Here is an 18,101-nt window from a genome sequence, read left to right on the forward strand (position 1 = left end):
TGGTCCTTGCCTTATATACAAGACTGTGAAAAATCTGCCTGATAATTCATGAAGTGGTATGCTGAATGTCATTTATATAAAGCCTTAGGCACAACATTAATGATGAGCAGCTCGTGGCCACACAGCGCCACTAATAATGGTGTGTATTGTGGCTTGTAGTCAATAAGACATTACAGAAGATTCACTTGAAATGAATCCTCAGCATTGACCCTATAGAAGCCTCGTCTAAAGGTACTGTCACACTTAGCGATGTACCAGCGATCCCGACCAGCGATATGACGCGGTCAGGATCGCTGGTACATCGCTAAGTGGTCGCTAGTGAGCTGCCACACAGGCAAATCTCACCAGCGACATCGCAGGGGTCGGGGGTCGCTACTTACCTGTCACACTAGGCGGTCCTCCCGCCCGCGTCCACGTTCGTCGCTCCACAGGAAGCTGAAGACGAGAAACATTCCAGGACATTCTCACGCGATCAGCAATAACCAGCAGGGGAGCGGTCGGAGGCAAGTATCAGACATAGCGATATCGCTAGCAATATCGCTATAACGTCACAAAAACCAGTGACGTTATAGCAATATTGCTAACGATATCGCTTAGTGTGACAGGCCCTTAACCTCCAGCAGCAGGGAAGGTCTCACTGTGGCCACTCTGCACCGTCCATTACCAGGCACAGATCACACAGCAAGAAGAGCGTTCAATTAGGACAATGCAAATTAGAGCAGCACTTATTCTCAGGTTTATGCCAATATTACCATTAGAGGTTTGATAAGAGGCAATTGCTTTGCCCTTTAGGCTATGTGCACACGCTGCGGATTGGTCTGCGGATTTTTCCGTGAGGATTTTGCAAAATCCGCAGGTAAATCTGCAGATTAGCCTGCGGTTTATCACCTCTACAATGGAGGAGATGGCAAACCGCAGCAGAATCCGTAGAAAAGAATGACATGTGAATTCTTTCTGCGGATTGGAAACCGCAGCAAAACCACTTGAAAAATTCTGCACGTGTGCACTGCGGTTTCCCATAGGTTATAATGGTACTGTACAACGCAGCAGATTCTGCTGCGGATCTGCAGGGCCACATCCGCTGCATAATCCGCAGTGTGTGCACATACCCCAAGACAAAAAAGTGAAGACAGGACTGACATTGACTGCAGTGCTGATTACAAGATCCTTTCTCAGCTCGGGGACTGCACAACCCCCGACCCCAGCACATAGCTGCTGGAGTTTTAGTCACTTGCTACTGCAGATAGAGCACCATGAACCATCTACTAGGCATCTGTATACACTGTTAAAACTTCTGGGTAAGTACAAAGCAAAAAAAATAAAAAATCTGACCCAGGATCTCATGAAGTTAAGATAACTTGCAGGATAATCCAGTGACTATTAGGTGTCTATACACAAGTTGGAAACAAGTTTTATTGAAAATGCATCTCATAGTTGATCTAACTGCTTCATCAGGTACATTTCAACAGGATTTCACATGAGAGAGAAGTTGGAACAACTCAGAAATGCTTTGTTTAAATGGAACTTTTCTTCCAACTTGTCTCCAGACACATCATCCATTGGCACGTAGGGAAAAAAAAAAAAAACACAATGAGCACAACTGGAGGATGGTGTAAAAGGTTAGGTTCCCAAACTGTAAAAGTAGAAGTTATAAACCTACCACTCAACTTGGATGTGATCAAAAAGATTTATTGTAGTACGCATACAATACGTTTCGGTCAATTGCGACCTTCTTCAGTTACGTGCTGTATTAGGTAATCAGCAGGGGATTATATAGCCCTTGAATAGCTTGTTGTGCTCATAATAAAGACAGTCTGTCAGCATGAGTTATCTTATTTATGTGGACTGATGGGGCATATGTGCCTCCAGATATGGGATCCGCCGCAAGTCTTATTTATATGCCCCATCAGGCCACATAAGTTAACTCATGCTGACGGACAGACTGTCTTTATTATGAGCACAACGAGCTATTCGAGGGCTATATAATCCCCTGCTGAATACCTAATACAGCACGTAATTGAAGGAGGTCGCAATTGACCGAAACGTTTTGTATGCGTACTACAATAAATCTTTTTGATGACATCCAAGTTGAGTGCTAGGTTTATACGGTAACTTCTACATCATCCACTGGCAGCATCAGGATTGTCACACAAGATTTTAATCTTCATTTCATGGTCTCTCTGCCATTCCAGCAATCACGAGCCCAGGAACCAGCAGTTGGAGCTGCATTGAGCCACACAAGAAGAGATTTCTCTTTATCGGCCATGGATCTCACGGCACCTCTGCTGCCAAATTTCGATGTGTTACACTGCAGGCTCAATTCTTGATTTCCACTCAAACTACGATGGGCAAAATCTATGGCGTGGTTTGATATCAGTACAGATTTAAACTCCTACATGTGGTTGTAGAGTGAAACCCCCTTTTAATTTATATTACATAGTAAAGTGCTGCAAATTTGTGGTGTGAAATCCTTCAACCACAACAGCTCAAAGTATGCTCTTTGCAAAACTTGATGATTTGTCCCTAGGAGACGTCATCACTTTGTGATCTGTTCATGCACAGTCTAAAACACTACTGATCCCAAAACCAATGGGACTGTACAACACACTGCAGCGCATCACTATTCATTTAAATGTATCCTGAACCAATGGTGGCTGGACCATGTGCAGAAAAACAAACAGTGATTAGCCATTCATTCTTCAGACTGGGAGGTCTCCTAGACATTGGACCATCACTCAACGTTCTTCCAGAAATATCTCAAAAAAAAAAAAAAAAAAAAAATTAAATTCCAGGTTGTGAGGTAGCAAAATGCCAAGGGGGTGAATACTTTTGCAAGACACTGTTGATCATTAGTTTCAGTGGTAAAACAGTCCGGTACAGGTCGCAGTACTCTGGACACATCAGTCACCTAGCATTTGTCCAGCCCCCCCCCCGTGATATTATACATTTTCTGTGATCTAGAAGAGGATAATAGTGTAACTTCTTACCTGGTGAGATACACCCTCATCCAATACCAGCTTCCTAAAAACGGCTTCTGCTATTGGAGATCGACAGATGTTACCTGCAAGGAATGTATAAATCAATGATCTATGAGAGGGGCACTGCATTTTGGAAGAAAACATACTTTCACTGGACTAACAGGTGTCTGACTACATGCACGTATAGGCAGGGACCTGTCAATCCAGGTCAGCAGGTTGTGAAAAGCTGCCGGGGACCTGTCCGTCCAACTAGTCTATAGTGCAGTGTTGGTGCCTCAATGATTAAAAGTATGTTTTTTCTCTGAAACAATGCAGCATTTCAGAGTCAAACAAACATGGCAGAGATAATGCAGCCAGTGCCTGATACAATGCGGTCCACAGATTGGGCAGCATGCATCAGGCTCACTGTCAGCCCTTCATGCTCCATGATCTGTCACAGAGCGGGTTGGGGTATGTGGAGCCGACTCAGGAGCTCCGCTGTCTCCACAAAGTGCAGGTGGCGGCCGTGTTACACAGCAGACAGATTGCTATGGTTTAACTGCTTAGGCCTGTTTCACACTTCCGTTTGTCACCATCAGTCAAAATCCGCCGTTTTGCCAAAAAAACCAGATCCGCCATTTTTCTTCTCGGATCCGTTATTTTACCTATTGACTTGCATTGTCGGCGGATTTTGACTGAGGATCATCCGTCGCGTCCGTATTTGTGCGGATCCTCCAAAATTTTGGCATCCGCTGAGATCACCGAACAGAGCCTGTAACGTTTTTTTTGCTCTGCGGATCCGCATTTTCCCTTTTTAACCCTGAATCTTGTCTGGCTGCTGGAAGAAAATCTCTCTCTCTGATACCTGCGAGAATGTCGTCCACCAGCTATACACCGATACCTCCGTGCGAAATCCCGCAATGATACCTGCGGGAATGTCGGCCACCAGCTATACACCGATACCTATGTGCGAAATCCCGCAATGATACCTGCGGGAATGTCGTCCACCGGCTATACACCGATACCTCCGTGCGAAATCCCGCAATGATACCTGCGGGAATGTCGTCCACCGGCTATACACCGATATCGCATGGAGGTATCGGTGTATAGCCGGTGGACGACATTCCCGCAGGTATCATCGCGGGATTTCGCACGGAGGTGATACCTGTGGGAATTATGCTCTCCCTACTCCCGCGATGACGCCCCTGGGATCCCGCGATAGAGGCAGCGATGGATGACGTCCCGGCTCCTTTAAAATTTTTCAGGCCGCGGATCCGTGAACCATAGCGGACCGGTGGCACACGATGTAATCCGTACCCAGGCGGATCCGTTTTCCGCCATTTTAGCGGATTTCAACAGCCACCAAAAACGTAAGTGTGAAACAGGCCTTACATGTCACTGTCAGCAGCATTTAAGCTTTCCCATCATGGTGACATGTTCATGTGGGCACCTACTGCCTCCTCATTCCCCTTATGACATGACTGGGTGGTGCAGTGGGCTCATACCACTGTGGAGCTCAGCCGCAGGCTTCATATATGAGAAGGCGACTTGTCCCATATTCTGCTGTACTGAAGCAGAATTGACTTAGGCCTCTTTCAGACATCCGGTGTCAGGGGTCCGGCGGCCTGCGGCGAATAGCCGGGCCGCAAGATCCGGCCTGCAGCGGTGACACCGGATGTACATGCGGCCCCTGATGCGGCTTGGAGGACATTTAAAGGAGCCGCAGCACCGGGGGTCGAGAGAGCCAGCCGGAGAGAGATGGGAAGGCGAGAGAGCAGCCGGAGAGCGCGCGGGGGACGAGAGAGCAGCCGAAGAGCGCGCGGGGGACGAGAGAGCAGCCGAAGAGCGCGCGGGGGACGAGAGAGCAGCCAAAGAGCGCGCGGGGGACGAGAGAGCAGCCAAAGAGCGCGCGGGGGACGAGAGAGCAGCCAAAGAGCGCGCGGGGGACGAGAGAGCAGCCAAAGAGCGCGCGGGGGACGAGAGAGCAGCCAAAGAGCGCGCGGGGGACGAGAGAGCAGCCAAAGAGCGCGCGGGGGACGAGAGAGCAGCCAAAGAGCGCGCGGGGGACGAGAGAGCAGCCAAAGAGCGCGCGGGGGACGAGAGAGCAGCCAAAGAGCGCGCGGGGGACGAGAGAGCAGCCAAAGAGCGCGCGGGGGACGAGAGAGCAGCCAAAGAGCGCGCGGGGGACGAGAGAGCAGCCAAAGAGCGCGCGGGGGACGAGAGAGCAGCCAAAGAGCGCGCGGGGGACGAGAGAGCAGCCAAAGAGCGCGCGGGGGACGAGAGAGCAGCCAAAGAGCGCGCGGGGGACGAGAGAGCAGCCAAAGAGCGCGCGGGGGACGAGAGAGCAGCCAAAGAGCGCGCGGGGGACGAGAGAGCAGCCAAAGAGCGCGCGGGGGACGAGAGAGCAGCCAAAGAGCGCGCGGGGGACGAGAGAGCAGCCAAAGAGCGCGCGGGGGACGAGAGAGCAGCCAAAGAGCGCGCGGGGGACGAGAGAGCAGCCAAAGAGCGCGCGGGGGACGAGAGAGCAGCCAAAGAGCGCGCGGGGGACGAGAGAGCAGCCAAAGAGCGCGCGGGGGACGAGAGAGCAGCCAAAGAGCGCGCGGGGGACGAGAGAGCAGCCAAAGAGCGCGCGGGGGACGAGAGAGCAGCCAAAGAGCGCGCGGGGGACGAGAGAGCAGCCAAAGAGCGCGCGGGGGACGAGAGAGCAGCCAAAGAGCGCGCGGGGGACGAGAGAGCAGCCAAAGAGCGCGCGGGGGACGAGAGAGCAGCCAAAGAGCGCGCGGGGGACGAGAGAGCAGCCAAAGAGCGCGCGGGGGACGAGAGAGCAGCCAAAGAGCGCGCGGGGGACGAGAGAGCAGCCAAAGAGCGCGCGGGGGACGAGAGAGCAGCCAAAGAGCGCGCGGGGGACGAGAGAGCAGCCAAAGAGCGCGCGGGGGACGAGAGAGCAGCCAAAGAGCGCGCGGGGGACGAGAGAGCAGCCAAAGAGCGCGCGGGGGACGAGAGAGCAGCCGGAGAGCGCGCGGGGGACGAGAGAGCAGCCGGAGAGCGCGCGGGGGACGAGAGAGCAGCCGGAGAGCGCGCGGGGGACGAGAGAGCAGCCGGAGAGCGCGCGGGGGACGAGAGAGCAGCCGGAGAGCGCGCGGGGGACGAGAGAGCAGCCGGAGAGCGCGCGGGGGACGAGAGAGCAGCCGGAGAGCGCGCGGGGGACGAGAGAGCAGCCGGAGAGCGCGCGGGGGACGAGAGAGCAGCCGGAGAGCGCGCGGGGGACGAGAGAGCAGCCGGAGAGCGCGCGGGGGACGAGAGAGCAGCCGGAGAGCGCGCGGGGGACGAGAGAGCAGCCGGAGAGCGCGCGGGGGACGAGAGAGCAGCCGGAGAGCGCGCGGGGGACGAGAGAGCAGCCGGAGAGCGCGCGGGGGACGAGAGAGCAGCCGGAGAGCGCGCGGGGGACGAGAGAGCAGCCGGAGAGCGCGCGGGGGACGAGAGAGCAGCCGGAGAGCGCGCGGGGGACGAGAGAGCAGCCGGAGAGCGCGCGGGGGACGAGAGAGCAGCCGGAGAGCGCGCGGGGGACGAGAGAGCAGCCGGAGAGCGCGCGGGGGACGAGAGAGCAGCCGGAGAGCGCGCGGGGGACGAGAGAGCAGCCGGAGAGCGCGCGGGGGACGAGAGAGCAGCCGGAGAGCGCGCGGGGGACGAGAGAGCAGCCGGAGAGCGCGCGGGGGACGAGAGAGCAGCCGGAGAGCGCGCGGGGGACGAGAGAGCAGCCGGAGAGCGCGCGGGGGACGAGAGAGCAGCCGGAGAGCGCGCGGGGGACGAGAGAGCAGCCGGAGAGCGCGCGGGGGACGAGAGAGCAGCCGGAGAGCGCGCGGGGGACGAGAGAGCAGCCGGAGAGCGCGCGGGGGACGAGAGAGCAGCCGGAGAGCGCGCGGGGGACGAGAGAGCAGCCGGAGAGCGCGCGGGGGACGAGAGAGCAGCCGGAGAGCGCGCGGGGGACGAGAGAGCAGCCGGAGAGCGCGCGGGGGACGAGAGAGCAGCCGGAGAGCGCGCGGGGGACGAGAGAGCAGCCGGAGAGCGCGCGGGGGACGAGAGAGCAGCCGGAGAGCGCGCGGGGGACGAGAGAGCAGCCGGAGAGCGCGCGGGGGACGAGAGAGCAGCCGGAGAGCGCGCGGGGGACGAGAGAGCAGCCGGAGAGCGCGCGGGGGACGAGAGAGCAGCCGGAGAGCGCGCGGGGGACGAGAGAGCAGCCGGAGAGCGCGCGGGGGACGAGAGAGCAGCCGGAGAGCGCGCGGGGGACGAGAGAGCAGCCGGAGAGCGCGCGGGGGACGAGAGAGCAGCCGGAGAGCGCGCGGGGGACGAGAGAGCAGCCGGAGAGCGCGCGGGGGACGAGAGAGCAGCCGGAGAGCGCGCGGGGGACGAGAGAGCAGCCGGAGAGCGCGCGGGGGACGAGAGAGCAGCCGGAGAGCGCGCGGGGGACGAGAGAGCAGCCGGAGAGCGCGCGGGGGACGAGAGAGCAGCCGGAGAGCGCGCGGGGGACGAGAGAGCAGCCGGAGAGCGCGCGGGGGACGAGAGAGCAGCCGGAGAGCGCGCGGGGGACGAGAGAGCAGCCGGAGAGCGCGCGGGGGACGAGAGAGCAGCCGGAGAGCGCGCGGGGGACGAGAGAGCAGCCGGAGAGCGCGCGGGGGACGAGAGAGCAGCCGGAGAGCGCGCGGGGGACGAGAGAGCAGCCGGAGAGCGCGCGGGGGACGAGAGAGCAGCCGGAGAGCGCGCGGGGGACGAGAGAGCAGCCGGAGAGCGCGCGGGGGACGAGAGAGCAGCCGGAGAGCGCGCGGGGGACGAGAGAGCAGCCGGAGAGCGCGCGGGGGACGAGAGAGCAGCCGGAGAGCGCGCGGGGGACGAGAGAGCAGCCGGAGAGCGCGCGGGGGACGAGAGAGCAGCCGGAGAGCGCGCGGGGGACGAGAGAGCAGCCGGAGAGCGCGCGGGGGACGAGAGAGCAGCCGGAGAGCGCGCGGGGGACGAGAGAGCAGCCGGAGAGCGCGCGGGGGACGAGAGAGCAGCCGGAGAGCGCGCGGGGGACGAGAGAGCAGCCGGAGAGCGCGCGGGGGACGAGAGAGCAGCCGGAGAGCGCGCGGGGGACGAGAGAGCAGCCGGAGAGCGCGCGGGGGACGAGAGAGCAGCCGGAGAGCGCGCGGGGGACGAGAGAGCAGCCGGAGAGCGCGCGGGGGACGAGAGAGCAGCCGGAGAGCGCGCGGGGGACGAGAGAGCAGCCGGAGAGCGCGCGGGGGACGAGAGAGCAGCCGGAGAGCGCGCGGGGGACGAGAGAGCAGCCGGAGAGCGCGCGGGGGACGAGAGAGCAGCCGGAGAGCGCGCGGGGGACGAGAGAGCAGCCGGAGAGCGCGCGGGGGACGAGAGAGCAGCCGGAGAGCGCGCGGGGGACGAGAGAGCAGCCGGAGAGCGCGCGGGGGACGAGAGAGCAGCCGGAGAGCGCGCGGGGGACGAGAGAGCAGCCGGAGAGCGCGCGGGGGACGAGAGAGCAGCCGGAGAGCGCGCGGGGGACGAGAGAGCAGCCGGAGAGCGCGCGGGGGACGAGAGAGCAGCCGGAGAGCGCGCGGGGGACGAGAGAGCAGCCGGAGAGCGCGCGGGGGACGAGAGAGCAGCCGGAGAGCGCGCGGGGGACGAGAGAGCAGCCGGAGAGCGCGCGGGGGACGAGAGAGCAGCCGGAGAGCGCGCGGGGGACGAGAGAGCAGCCGGAGAGCGCGCGGGGGACGAGAGAGCAGCCGGAGAGCGCGCGGGGGACGAGAGAGCAGCCGGAGAGCGCGCGGGGGACGAGAGAGCAGCCGGAGAGCGCGCGGGGGACGAGAGAGCAGCCGGAGAGCGCGCGGGGGACGAGAGAGCAGCCGGAGAGCGCGCGGGGGACGAGAGAGCAGCCGGAGAGCGCGCGGGGGACGAGAGAGCAGCCGGAGAGCGCGCGGGGGACGAGAGAGCAGCCGGAGAGCGCGCGGGGGACGAGAGAGCAGCCGGAGAGCGCGCGGGGGACGAGAGAGCAGCCGGAGAGCGCGCGGGGGACGAGAGAGCAGCCGGAGAGCGCGCGGGGGACGAGAGAGCAGCCGGAGAGCGCGCGGGGGACGAGAGAGCAGCCGGAGAGCGCGCGGGGGACGAGAGAGCAGCCGGAGAGCGCGCGGGGGACGAGAGAGCAGCCGGAGAGCGCGCGGGGGACGAGAGAGCAGCCGGAGAGCGCGCGGGGGACGAGAGAGCAGCCGGAGAGCGCGCGGGGGACGAGAGAGCAGCCGGAGAGCGCGCGGGGGACGAGAGAGCAGCCGGAGAGCGCGCGGGGGACGAGAGAGCAGCCGGAGAGCGCGCGGGGGACGAGAGAGCAGCCGGAGAGCGCGCGGGGGACGAGAGAGCAGCCGGAGAGCGCGCGGGGGACGAGAGAGCAGCCGGAGAGCGCGCGGGGGACGAGAGAGCAGCCGGAGAGCGCGCGGGGGACGAGAGAGCAGCCGGAGAGCGCGCGGGGGACGAGAGAGCAGCCGGAGAGCGCGCGGGGGACGAGAGAGCAGCCGGAGAGCGCGCGGGGGACGAGAGAGCAGCCGGAGAGCGCGCGGGGGACGAGAGAGCAGCCGGAGAGCGCGCGGGGGACGAGAGAGCAGCCGGAGAGCGCGCGGGGGACGAGAGAGCAGCCGGAGAGCGCGCGGGGGACGAGAGAGCAGCCGGAGAGCGCGCGGGGGACGAGAGAGCAGCCGGAGAGCGCGCGGGGGACGAGAGAGCAGCCGGAGAGCGCGCGGGGGACGAGAGAGCAGCCGGAGAGCGCGCGGGGGACGAGAGAGCAGCCGGAGAGCGCGCGGGGGACGAGAGAGCAGCCGGAGAGCGCGCGGGGGACGAGAGAGCAGCCGGAGAGCGCGCGGGGGACGAGAGAGCAGCCGGAGAGCGCGCGGGGGACGAGAGAGCAGCCGGAGAGCGCGCGGGGGACGAGAGAGCAGCCGGAGAGCGCGCGGGGGACGAGAGAGCAGCCGGAGAGCGCGCGGGGGACGAGAGAGCAGCCGGAGAGCGCGCGGGGGACGAGAGAGCAGCCGGAGAGCGCGCGGGGGACGAGAGAGCAGCCGGAGAGCGCGCGGGGGACGAGAGAGCAGCCGGAGAGCGCGCGGGGGACGAGAGAGCAGCCGGAGAGCGCGCGGGGGACGAGAGAGCAGCCGGAGAGCGCGCGGGGGACGAGAGAGCAGCCGGAGAGCGCGCGGGGGACGAGAGAGCAGCCGGAGAGCGCGCGGGGGACGAGAGAGCAGCCGGAGAGCGCGCGGGGGACGAGAGAGCAGCCGGAGAGCGCGCGGGGGACGAGAGAGCAGCCGGAGAGCGCGCGGGGGACGAGAGAGCAGCCGGAGAGCGCGCGGGGGACGAGAGAGCAGCCGGAGAGCGCGCGGGGGACGAGAGAGCAGCCGGAGAGCGCGCGGGGGACGAGAGAGCAGCCGGAGAGCGCGCGGGGGACGAGAGAGCAGCCGGAGAGCGCGCGGGGGACGAGAGAGCAGCCGGAGAGCGCGCGGGGGACGAGAGAGCAGCCGGAGAGCGCGCGGGGGACGAGAGAGCAGCCGGAGAGCGCGCGGGGGACGAGAGAGCAGCCGGAGAGCGCGCGGGGGACGAGAGAGCAGCCGGAGAGCGCGCGGGGGACGAGAGAGCAGCCGGAGAGCGCGCGGGGGACGAGAGAGCAGCCGGAGAGCGCGCGGGGGACGAGAGAGCAGCCGGAGAGCGCGCGGGGGACGAGAGAGCAGCCGGAGAGCGCGCGGGGGACGAGAGAGCAGCCGGAGAGCGCGCGGGGGACGAGAGAGCAGCCGGAGAGCGCGCGGGGGACGAGAGAGCAGCCGGAGAGCGCGCGGGGGACGAGAGAGCAGCCGGAGAGCGCGCGGGGGACGAGAGAGCAGCCGGAGAGCGCGCGGGGGACGAGAGAGCAGCCGGAGAGCGCGCGGGGGACGAGAGAGCAGCCGGAGAGCGCGCGGGGGACGAGAGAGCAGCCGGAGAGCGCGCGGGGGACGAGAGAGCAGCCGGAGAGCGCGCGGGGGACGAGAGAGCAGCCGGAGAGCGCGCGGGGGACGAGAGAGCAGCCGGAGAGCGCGCGGGGGACGAGAGAGCAGCCGGAGAGCGCGCGGGGGACGAGAGAGCAGCCGGAGAGCGCGCGGGGGACGAGAGAGCAGCCGGAGAGCGCGCGGGGGACGAGAGAGCAGCCGGAGAGCGCGCGGGGGACGAGAGAGCAGCCGGAGAGCGCGCGGGGGACGAGAGAGCAGCCGGAGAGCGCGCGGGGGACGAGAGAGCAGCCGGAGAGCGCGCGGGGGACGAGAGAGCAGCCGGAGAGCGCGCGGGGGACGAGAGAGCAGCCGGAGAGCGCGCGGGGGACGAGAGAGCAGCCGGAGAGCGCGCGGGGGACGAGAGAGCAGCCGGAGAGCGCGCGGGGGACGAGAGAGCAGCCGGAGAGCGCGCGGGGGACGAGAGAGCAGCCGGAGAGCGCGCGGGGGACGAGAGAGCAGCCGGAGAGCGCGCGGGGGACGAGAGAGCAGCCGGAGAGCGCGCGGGGGACGAGAGAGCAGCCGGAGAGCGCGCGGGGGACGAGAGAGCAGCCGGAGAGCGCGCGGGGGACGAGAGAGCAGCCGGAGAGCGCGCGGGGGACGAGAGAGCAGCCGGAGAGCGCGCGGGGGACGAGAGAGCAGCCGGAGAGCGCGCGGGGGACGAGAGAGCAGCCGGAGAGCGCGCGGGGGACGAGAGAGCAGCCGGAGAGCGCGCGGGGGACGAGAGAGCAGCCGGAGAGCGCGCGGGGGACGAGAGAGCAGCCGGAGAGCGCGCGGGGGACGAGAGAGCAGCCGGAGAGCGCGCGGGGGACGAGAGAGCAGCCGGAGAGCGCGCGGGGGACGAGAGAGCAGCCGGAGAGCGCGCGGGGGACGAGAGAGCAGCCGGAGAGCGCGCGGGGGACGAGAGAGCAGCCGGAGAGCGCGCGGGGGACGAGAGAGCAGCCGGAGAGCGCGCGGGGGACGAGAGAGCAGCCGGAGAGCGCGCGGGGGACGAGAGAGCAGCCGGAGAGCGCGCGGGGGACGAGAGAGCAGCCGGAGAGCGCGCGGGGGACGAGAGAGCAGCCGGAGAGCGCGCGGGGGACGAGAGAGCAGCCGGAGAGCGCGCGGGGGACGAGAGAGCAGCCGGAGAGCGCGCGGGGGACGAGAGAGCAGCCGGAGAGCGCGCGGGGGACGAGAGAGCAGCCGGAGAGCGCGCGGGGGACGAGAGAGCAGCCGGAGAGCGCGCGGGGGACGAGAGAGCAGCCGGAGAGCGCGCGGGGGACGAGAGAGCAGCCGGAGAGCGCGCGGGGGACGAGAGAGCAGCCGGAGAGCGCGCGGGGGACGAGAGAGCAGCCGGAGAGCGCGCGGGGGACGAGAGAGCAGCCGGAGAGCGCGCGGGGGACGAGAGAGCAGCCGGAGAGCGCGCGGGGGACGAGAGAGCAGCCGGAGAGCGCGCGGGGGACGAGAGAGCAGCCGGAGAGCGCGCGGGGGACGAGAGAGCAGCCGGAGAGCGCGCGGGGGACGAGAGAGCAGCCGGAGAGCGCGCGGGGGACGAGAGAGCAGCCGGAGAGCGCGCGGGGGACGAGAGAGCAGCCAAAGAGCGCGCGGGGGACGAGAGAGCAGCCAAGAGCGCGCGGGGGACGAGAGAGCAGCCAAAGAGCGCGCGGGGGACGAGAGAGCAGCCAAAGAGCGCGCGGGGGACGAGAGAGCAGCCAAAGAGCGCGCGGGGGACGAGAGAGCAGCCAAGAGCGCGCGGGGGACGAGAGAGCAGCCAAAGAGCGCGCGGGGACGAGAGAGCAGCCAAAGAGCGCGCGGGGGACGAGAGAGCAGCCAAGAGCGCGCGGGGACGAGAGAGCAGCCAAAGAGCGCGCGGGGGACGAGAGAGCAGCCAAAGAGCGCGCGGGGGACGAGAGAGCAGCCAAAGAGCGCGCGGGGGACGAGAGAGCAGCCAAAGAGCGCGCGGGGGACGAGAGAGCAGCCAAGAGCGCGCGGGGGACGAGAGAGCAGCCAAAGAGCGCGCGGGGGACGAGAGAGCAGCCAAAGAGCGCGCGGGGGACGAGAGAGCAGCCAAAGAGCGCGCGGGGGACGAGAGAGCAGCCAAAGAGCGCGCGGGGGACGAGAGAGCAGCCAAAGAGCGCGCGGGGGACGAGAGAGCAGCCAAAGAGCGCGCGGGGACGAGAGAGCAGCCAAAGAGCGCGCGGGGACGAGAGAGCAGCCAAAGAGCGCGCGGGGGACGAGAGAGCAGCCAAAGAGCGCGCGGGGGACGAGAGAGCAGCCAAAGAGCGCGCGGGGGACGAGAGAGCAGCCAAAGAGCGCGCGGGGGACGAGAGAGCAGCCAAAGAGCGCGCGGGGGACGAGAGAGCAGCCAAAGAGCGCGCGGGGGACGAGAGAGCAGCCAAAGAGCGCGCGGGGGACGAGAGAGCAGCCAAAGAGCGCGCGGGGGACGAGAGAGCAGCCAAAGAGCGCGCGGGGGACGAGAGAGCAGCCAAAGAGCGCGCGGGGGACGAGAGAGCAGCCAAAGAGCGCGCGGGGGACGAGAGAGCAGCCAAGAGCGCGCGGGGGACGAGAGAGCAGCCAAAGAGCGCGCGGGGGACGAGAGAGCAGCCAAAGAGCGCGCGGGGGACGAGAGAGCAGCCAAAGAGCGCGCGGGGGACGAGAGAGCAGCCAAAGAGCGCGCGGGGGACGAGAGAGCAGCCAAAGAGCGCGCGGGGGACGAGAGAGCAGCCAAAGAGCGCGCGGGGGACGAGAGAGCAGCCAAAGAGCGCGCGGGGGACGAGAGAGCAGCCAAAGAGCGCGCGGGGGACGAGAGAGCAGCCAAAGAGCGCGCGGGGGACGAGAGAGCAGCCAAAGAGCGCGCGGGGGACGAGAGAGCAGCCAAAGAGCGCGCGGGGGACGAGAGAGCAGCCAAAGAGCGCGCGGGGGACGAGAGAGCAGCCAAAGAGCGCGCGGGGGACGAGAGAGCAGCCAAAGAGCGCGCGGGGGACGAGAGAGCAGCCAAAGAGCGCGCGGGGGACGAGAGAGCAGCCAAAGAGCGCGCGGGGGACGAGAGAGCAGCCAAAGAGCGCGCGGGGGACGAGAGAGCAGCCAAAGAGCGCGCGGGGACGAGAGAGCAGCCAAAGAGCGCGCGGGGACGAGAGAGCAGCCAAAGAGCGCGCGGGGGACGAGAGAGCAGCCAAAGAGCGCGCGGGGACGAGAGAGCAGCCAAAGAGCGCGCGGGGGACGAGAGAGCAGCCAAAGAGCGCGCGGGGGACGAGAGAGCAGCCAAAGAGCGCGCGGGGGACGAGAGAGCAGCCAAAGAGCGCGCGGGGGACGAGAGAGCAGCCAAAGAGCGCGCGGGGGACGAGAGAGCAGCCAAAGAGCGCGCGGGGGACGAGAGAGCAGCCAAAGAGCGCGCGGGGGACGAGAGAGCAGCCAAAGAGCGCGCGGGGGACGAGAGAGCAGCCAAAGAGCGCGCGGGGGACGAGAGAGCAGCCAAAGAGCGCGCGGGGGACGAGAGAGCAGCCAAAGAGCGCGCGGGGGACGAGAGAGCAGCCAAAGAGCGCGCGGGGGACGAGAGAGCAGCCAAAGAGCGCGCGGGGGACGAGAGAGCAGCCAAAGAGAGCGCGGGGGACGAGAGAGCAGCCAAAGAGCGCGCGGGGGACGAGAGAGCAGCCAAAGAGCGCGCGGGGGACGAGAGAGCAGCCAAAGAGCGCGCGGGGGACGAGAGAGCAGCCAAAGAGCGCGCGGGGGACGAGAGAGCAGCCAAAGAGCGCGCGGGGGACGAGAGAGCAGCCAAAGAGCGCGCGGGGGACGAGAGAGCAGCCAAAGAGCGCGCGGGGGACGAGAGAGCAGCCAAAGAGCGCGCGGGGGACGAGAGAGCAGCCAAAGAGCGCGCGGGGGACGAGAGAGCAGCCAAAGAGCGCGCGGGGACGAGAGAGCAGCCAAAGAGCGCGCGGGGGACGAGAGAGCAGCCAAAGAGCGCGCGGGGGACGAGAGAGCAGCCAAAGAGCGCGCGGGGGACGAGAGAGCAGCCAAAGAGCGCGCGGGGGACGAGAGAGCAGCCAAAGAGCGCGCGGGGGACGAGAGAGCAGCCAAAGAGCGCGCGGGGGACGAGAGAGCAGCCAAAGAGCGCGCGGGGGACGAGAGAGCAGCCAAAGAGCGCGCGGGGGACGAGAGAGCAGCCAAAGAGCGCGCGGGGGACGAGAGAGCAGCCAAAGAGCGCGCGGGGGACGAGAGAGCAGCCAAAGAGCGCGCGGGGGACGAGAGAGCAGCCAAAGAGAGCGCGGGGGACGAGAGAGCAGCCAAAGAGAGCGCGGGGGACGAGAGAGCAGCCAAAGAGAGCGCGGGGGACGAGAGAGCAGCCAAAGAGAGCGCGGGGGACGAGAGAGCAGCCAAAGAGAGCGCGGGGGACGAGAGAGCAGCCAAAGAGAGCGCGGGGGACGAGAGAGCAGCCAAAGAGAGCGCGGGGGACGAGAGAGCAGCCAAAGAGAGCGCGGGGACGAGAGAGCAGCCAAAGAGAGCGCGGGGGACGAGAGAGCAGCCAAAGAGAGCGCGGGGGACGAGAGAGCAGCCAAAGAGAGCGCGGGGGACGAGAGAGCAGCCAAAGAGAGCGCGGGGACGAGAGAGCAGCCAAAGAGAGCGCGGGGGACGAGAGAGCAGCCAAGAGAGCGCGGGGACGAGAGAGCAGCCAAAGAGAGCGCGGGGGACGAGAGAGCAGCCAAAGAGCGCGCGGGGGACGAGAGAGCAGCCAAAGAGCGCGCGGGGGACGAGAGAGCAGCCAAAGAGCGCGCGGGGGACGAGAGAGCAGCCAAAGAGCGCGCGGGGGACGAGAGAGCAGCCAAAGAGCGCGCGGGGGACGAGAGAGCAGCCAAAGAGCGCGCGGGGGACGAGAGAGCAGCCAAAGAGCGCGCGGGGGACGAGAGCAGCAGAGCGCGGGGGACGAAGAGCCAGAGGCGCGGGGGACGAGAGAGCAGCCAAAGAGCGCGCGGGGGACGAGAGAGCAGCCAAAGAGAGCGCGGGGGACGAGAGAGCAGCCAAAGAGCGCGCGGGGGACGAGAGAGCCAGCCAAAGAGAGCGCGGGGGACGAGAGAGCAGCCAAAGAGAGCGCGGGGGACGAGAGAGCAGCCAAAGAGAGCGCGGGGGACGAGAGAGCAGCCAAAGAGAGCGCGGGGGACGAGAGAGCAGCCAAAGAGAGCGCGGGGGACGAGAGAGCAGCCAAAGAGAGCGCGGGGGACGAGAGAGCAGCCAAAGAGAGCGCGGGGGACGAGAGAGCAGCCAAAGAGAGCGCGGGGGACGAGAGAGCAGCCAAAGAGAGCGCGGGGGACGAGAGAGCAGCCAAAGAGAGCGCGGGGGACGAGAGAGCAGCCAAAGAGAGCGCGGGGGACGAGAGAGCAGCCAAAGAGAGCGCGGGGGACGAGAGAGCAGCCAAAGAGAGCGCGGGGGACGAGAGAGCAGCCAAAGAGAGCGCGGGGGACGAGAGAGCAGCCAAAGAGAGCGCGGGGGACGAGAGAGCAGCCAAAGAGAGCGCGGGGGACGAGAGAGCAGCCAAAGAGAGCGCGGGGGACGAGAGAGCAGCCAAAGAGAGCGCGGGGGACGAGAGAGCAGCCAAAGAGAGCGCGGGGGACGAGAGAGCAGCCAAAGAGAGCGCGGGGGACGAGAGAGCAGCCAAAGAGAGCGCGGGGGACGAGAGAGCAGCCAAAGAGAGCGCGGGGGACGAGAGAGCAGCCAAAGAGAGCGCGGGGGACGAGAGAGCAGCCAAAGAGAGCGCGGGGGACGAGAGAGCAGCCAAAGAGAGCGCGGGGGACGAGAGAGCAGCCAAAGAGAGCGCGGGGGACGAGAGAGCAGCCAAAGAGAGCGCGGGGGACGAGAGAGCAGCCAAAGAGAGCGCGGGGGACGAGAGAGCAGCCAAAGAGAGCGCGGGGGACGAGAGAGCAGCCAAAGAGAGCGCGGGGGACGAGAGAGCAGCCAAAGAGAGCGCGGGGGACGAGAGAGCAGCCAAAGAGAGCGCGGGGGACGAGAGAGCAGCCAAAGAGAGCGCGGGGGACGAGAGAGCAGCCAAAGAGAGCGCGGGGGACGAGAGAGCAGCCAGAGAGACAGCGGGGGACGAAAGAGCAGCCAGAGAGACAGCGGGGGACGAGAGAGCAGCCAGAGAGACAGCGGGGGACGAGAGAGCCAGCCAAAGAAAGGTATGGAGCATATGGAGAGAGAGAGAGAGAGAGAAGGGGAGAGAGAGAGAGAGAGAGAGATGCGCGCCGGGCACTTGTGGGGTTAAAACTCATAGTGCCCGGGCATGCGCAGTTGAAAAAGCCGGTCCGGCGCTGCAAAAAAACGTTGCAGCCAACGTTTTTTTGCAGACGCCGGACGGCGCATGTTTGCCGTATCCGGCAAAACCTGGAGGCGCCGCATGTCCATCCGGCATGATGCGGCGATCATTACATTCTATGTGAAAAAACCGGATCCAATTCCGGATCCGGTTTACACAAATTTCGCCGCATCATGCCGGATTTAAAAAAACGGATGTGTGAAAGTAGCCTATGGCAGAATTAAGGGCGAGTTTTCGCTGCACTTGGATTTCCTCCCATTTTTATTACCTTTTACGGTAAGAACGTAATGATGTGACGCACAGTGTATCCCTTTATGTCAAGGAAAAAATGGGTCAGAAGGAAAATAAAAAACGTAGAAGTGATAATCTTCTTGCATCAGTCTGAGGATTGTTCCAGAAAATTACATAAAAAGAGATATAGAATGTAAAGATAAAAATAAATTAGTTTCTGTCTATTCCCAGTGTTTCTATACCGGCGACATCTGAAGTCTGACTGAATCCAACAGTGACCTATGGAAGTATGAAGAGAAGCCCCCCAGAGAGCAGGAAGTGGTCCCCCAGCAGTGTCAGACCTCCACACTGCCGCCCCTCCGTGTACACACTCACCGAGACACACGAAGAGCACAGACTTGCTCCCAGCTGCCGCCATGTCTATCTCCGCTGCACACCGGCCGAACACTGTCACAGAAAAGGAAGAAGCCTCACATTACCGGAAGTGCGTCACTTTACGGCACTTACCTTCCAGACAGAAAGCCTGACTGGGAGGTGACGTCATTCTGCCGTGTCAGTGATGGCACCACGTGACTTGTCTCCTCCAGGTCACATGTG

The 18,101-nt window shown here is 64.9% G+C and overlaps 1 protein-coding gene across 3 annotated transcripts in view; it reads right to left on the reverse strand.

Annotated features, from left to right (window-relative positions):
• LOC141091100 (low molecular weight phosphotyrosine protein phosphatase-like) overlaps positions 1–18,101 on the reverse strand; it is a 44,966-nt gene that overhangs the window by 25,546 nt on the left and 1,319 nt on the right. The window contains exons 2-3 of one of the 3 annotated variants that reach the window (XM_073576447.1): positions 17,880–17,951; positions 2,988–3,061 (exon numbers count right to left, since the gene is read on the reverse strand). In XM_073576447.1, coding sequence (XP_073432548.1) covers positions 2,988–3,061; positions 17,880–17,922 — 117 coding nt within the window. In that variant the 5' untranslated portion in view covers positions 17,923–17,951. Of the gene's footprint in view, positions 1–2,987; positions 3,062–17,879; positions 18,060–18,101 lie in introns of those variants that run through there. The other 2 variants (XM_073576448.1, XM_073576446.1) reach the window with 2 other exon arrangements.

Source organism: Dendrobates tinctorius, unplaced genomic scaffold, assembly GCF_039654945.1.
Source record: "Dendrobates tinctorius isolate UK_male_01 unplaced genomic scaffold, ASM3965494v1 ptg000049l, whole genome shotgun sequence".
In the NCBI taxonomy this organism is placed as follows: domain Eukaryota; kingdom Metazoa; phylum Chordata; class Amphibia; order Anura; family Dendrobatidae; genus Dendrobates; species Dendrobates tinctorius.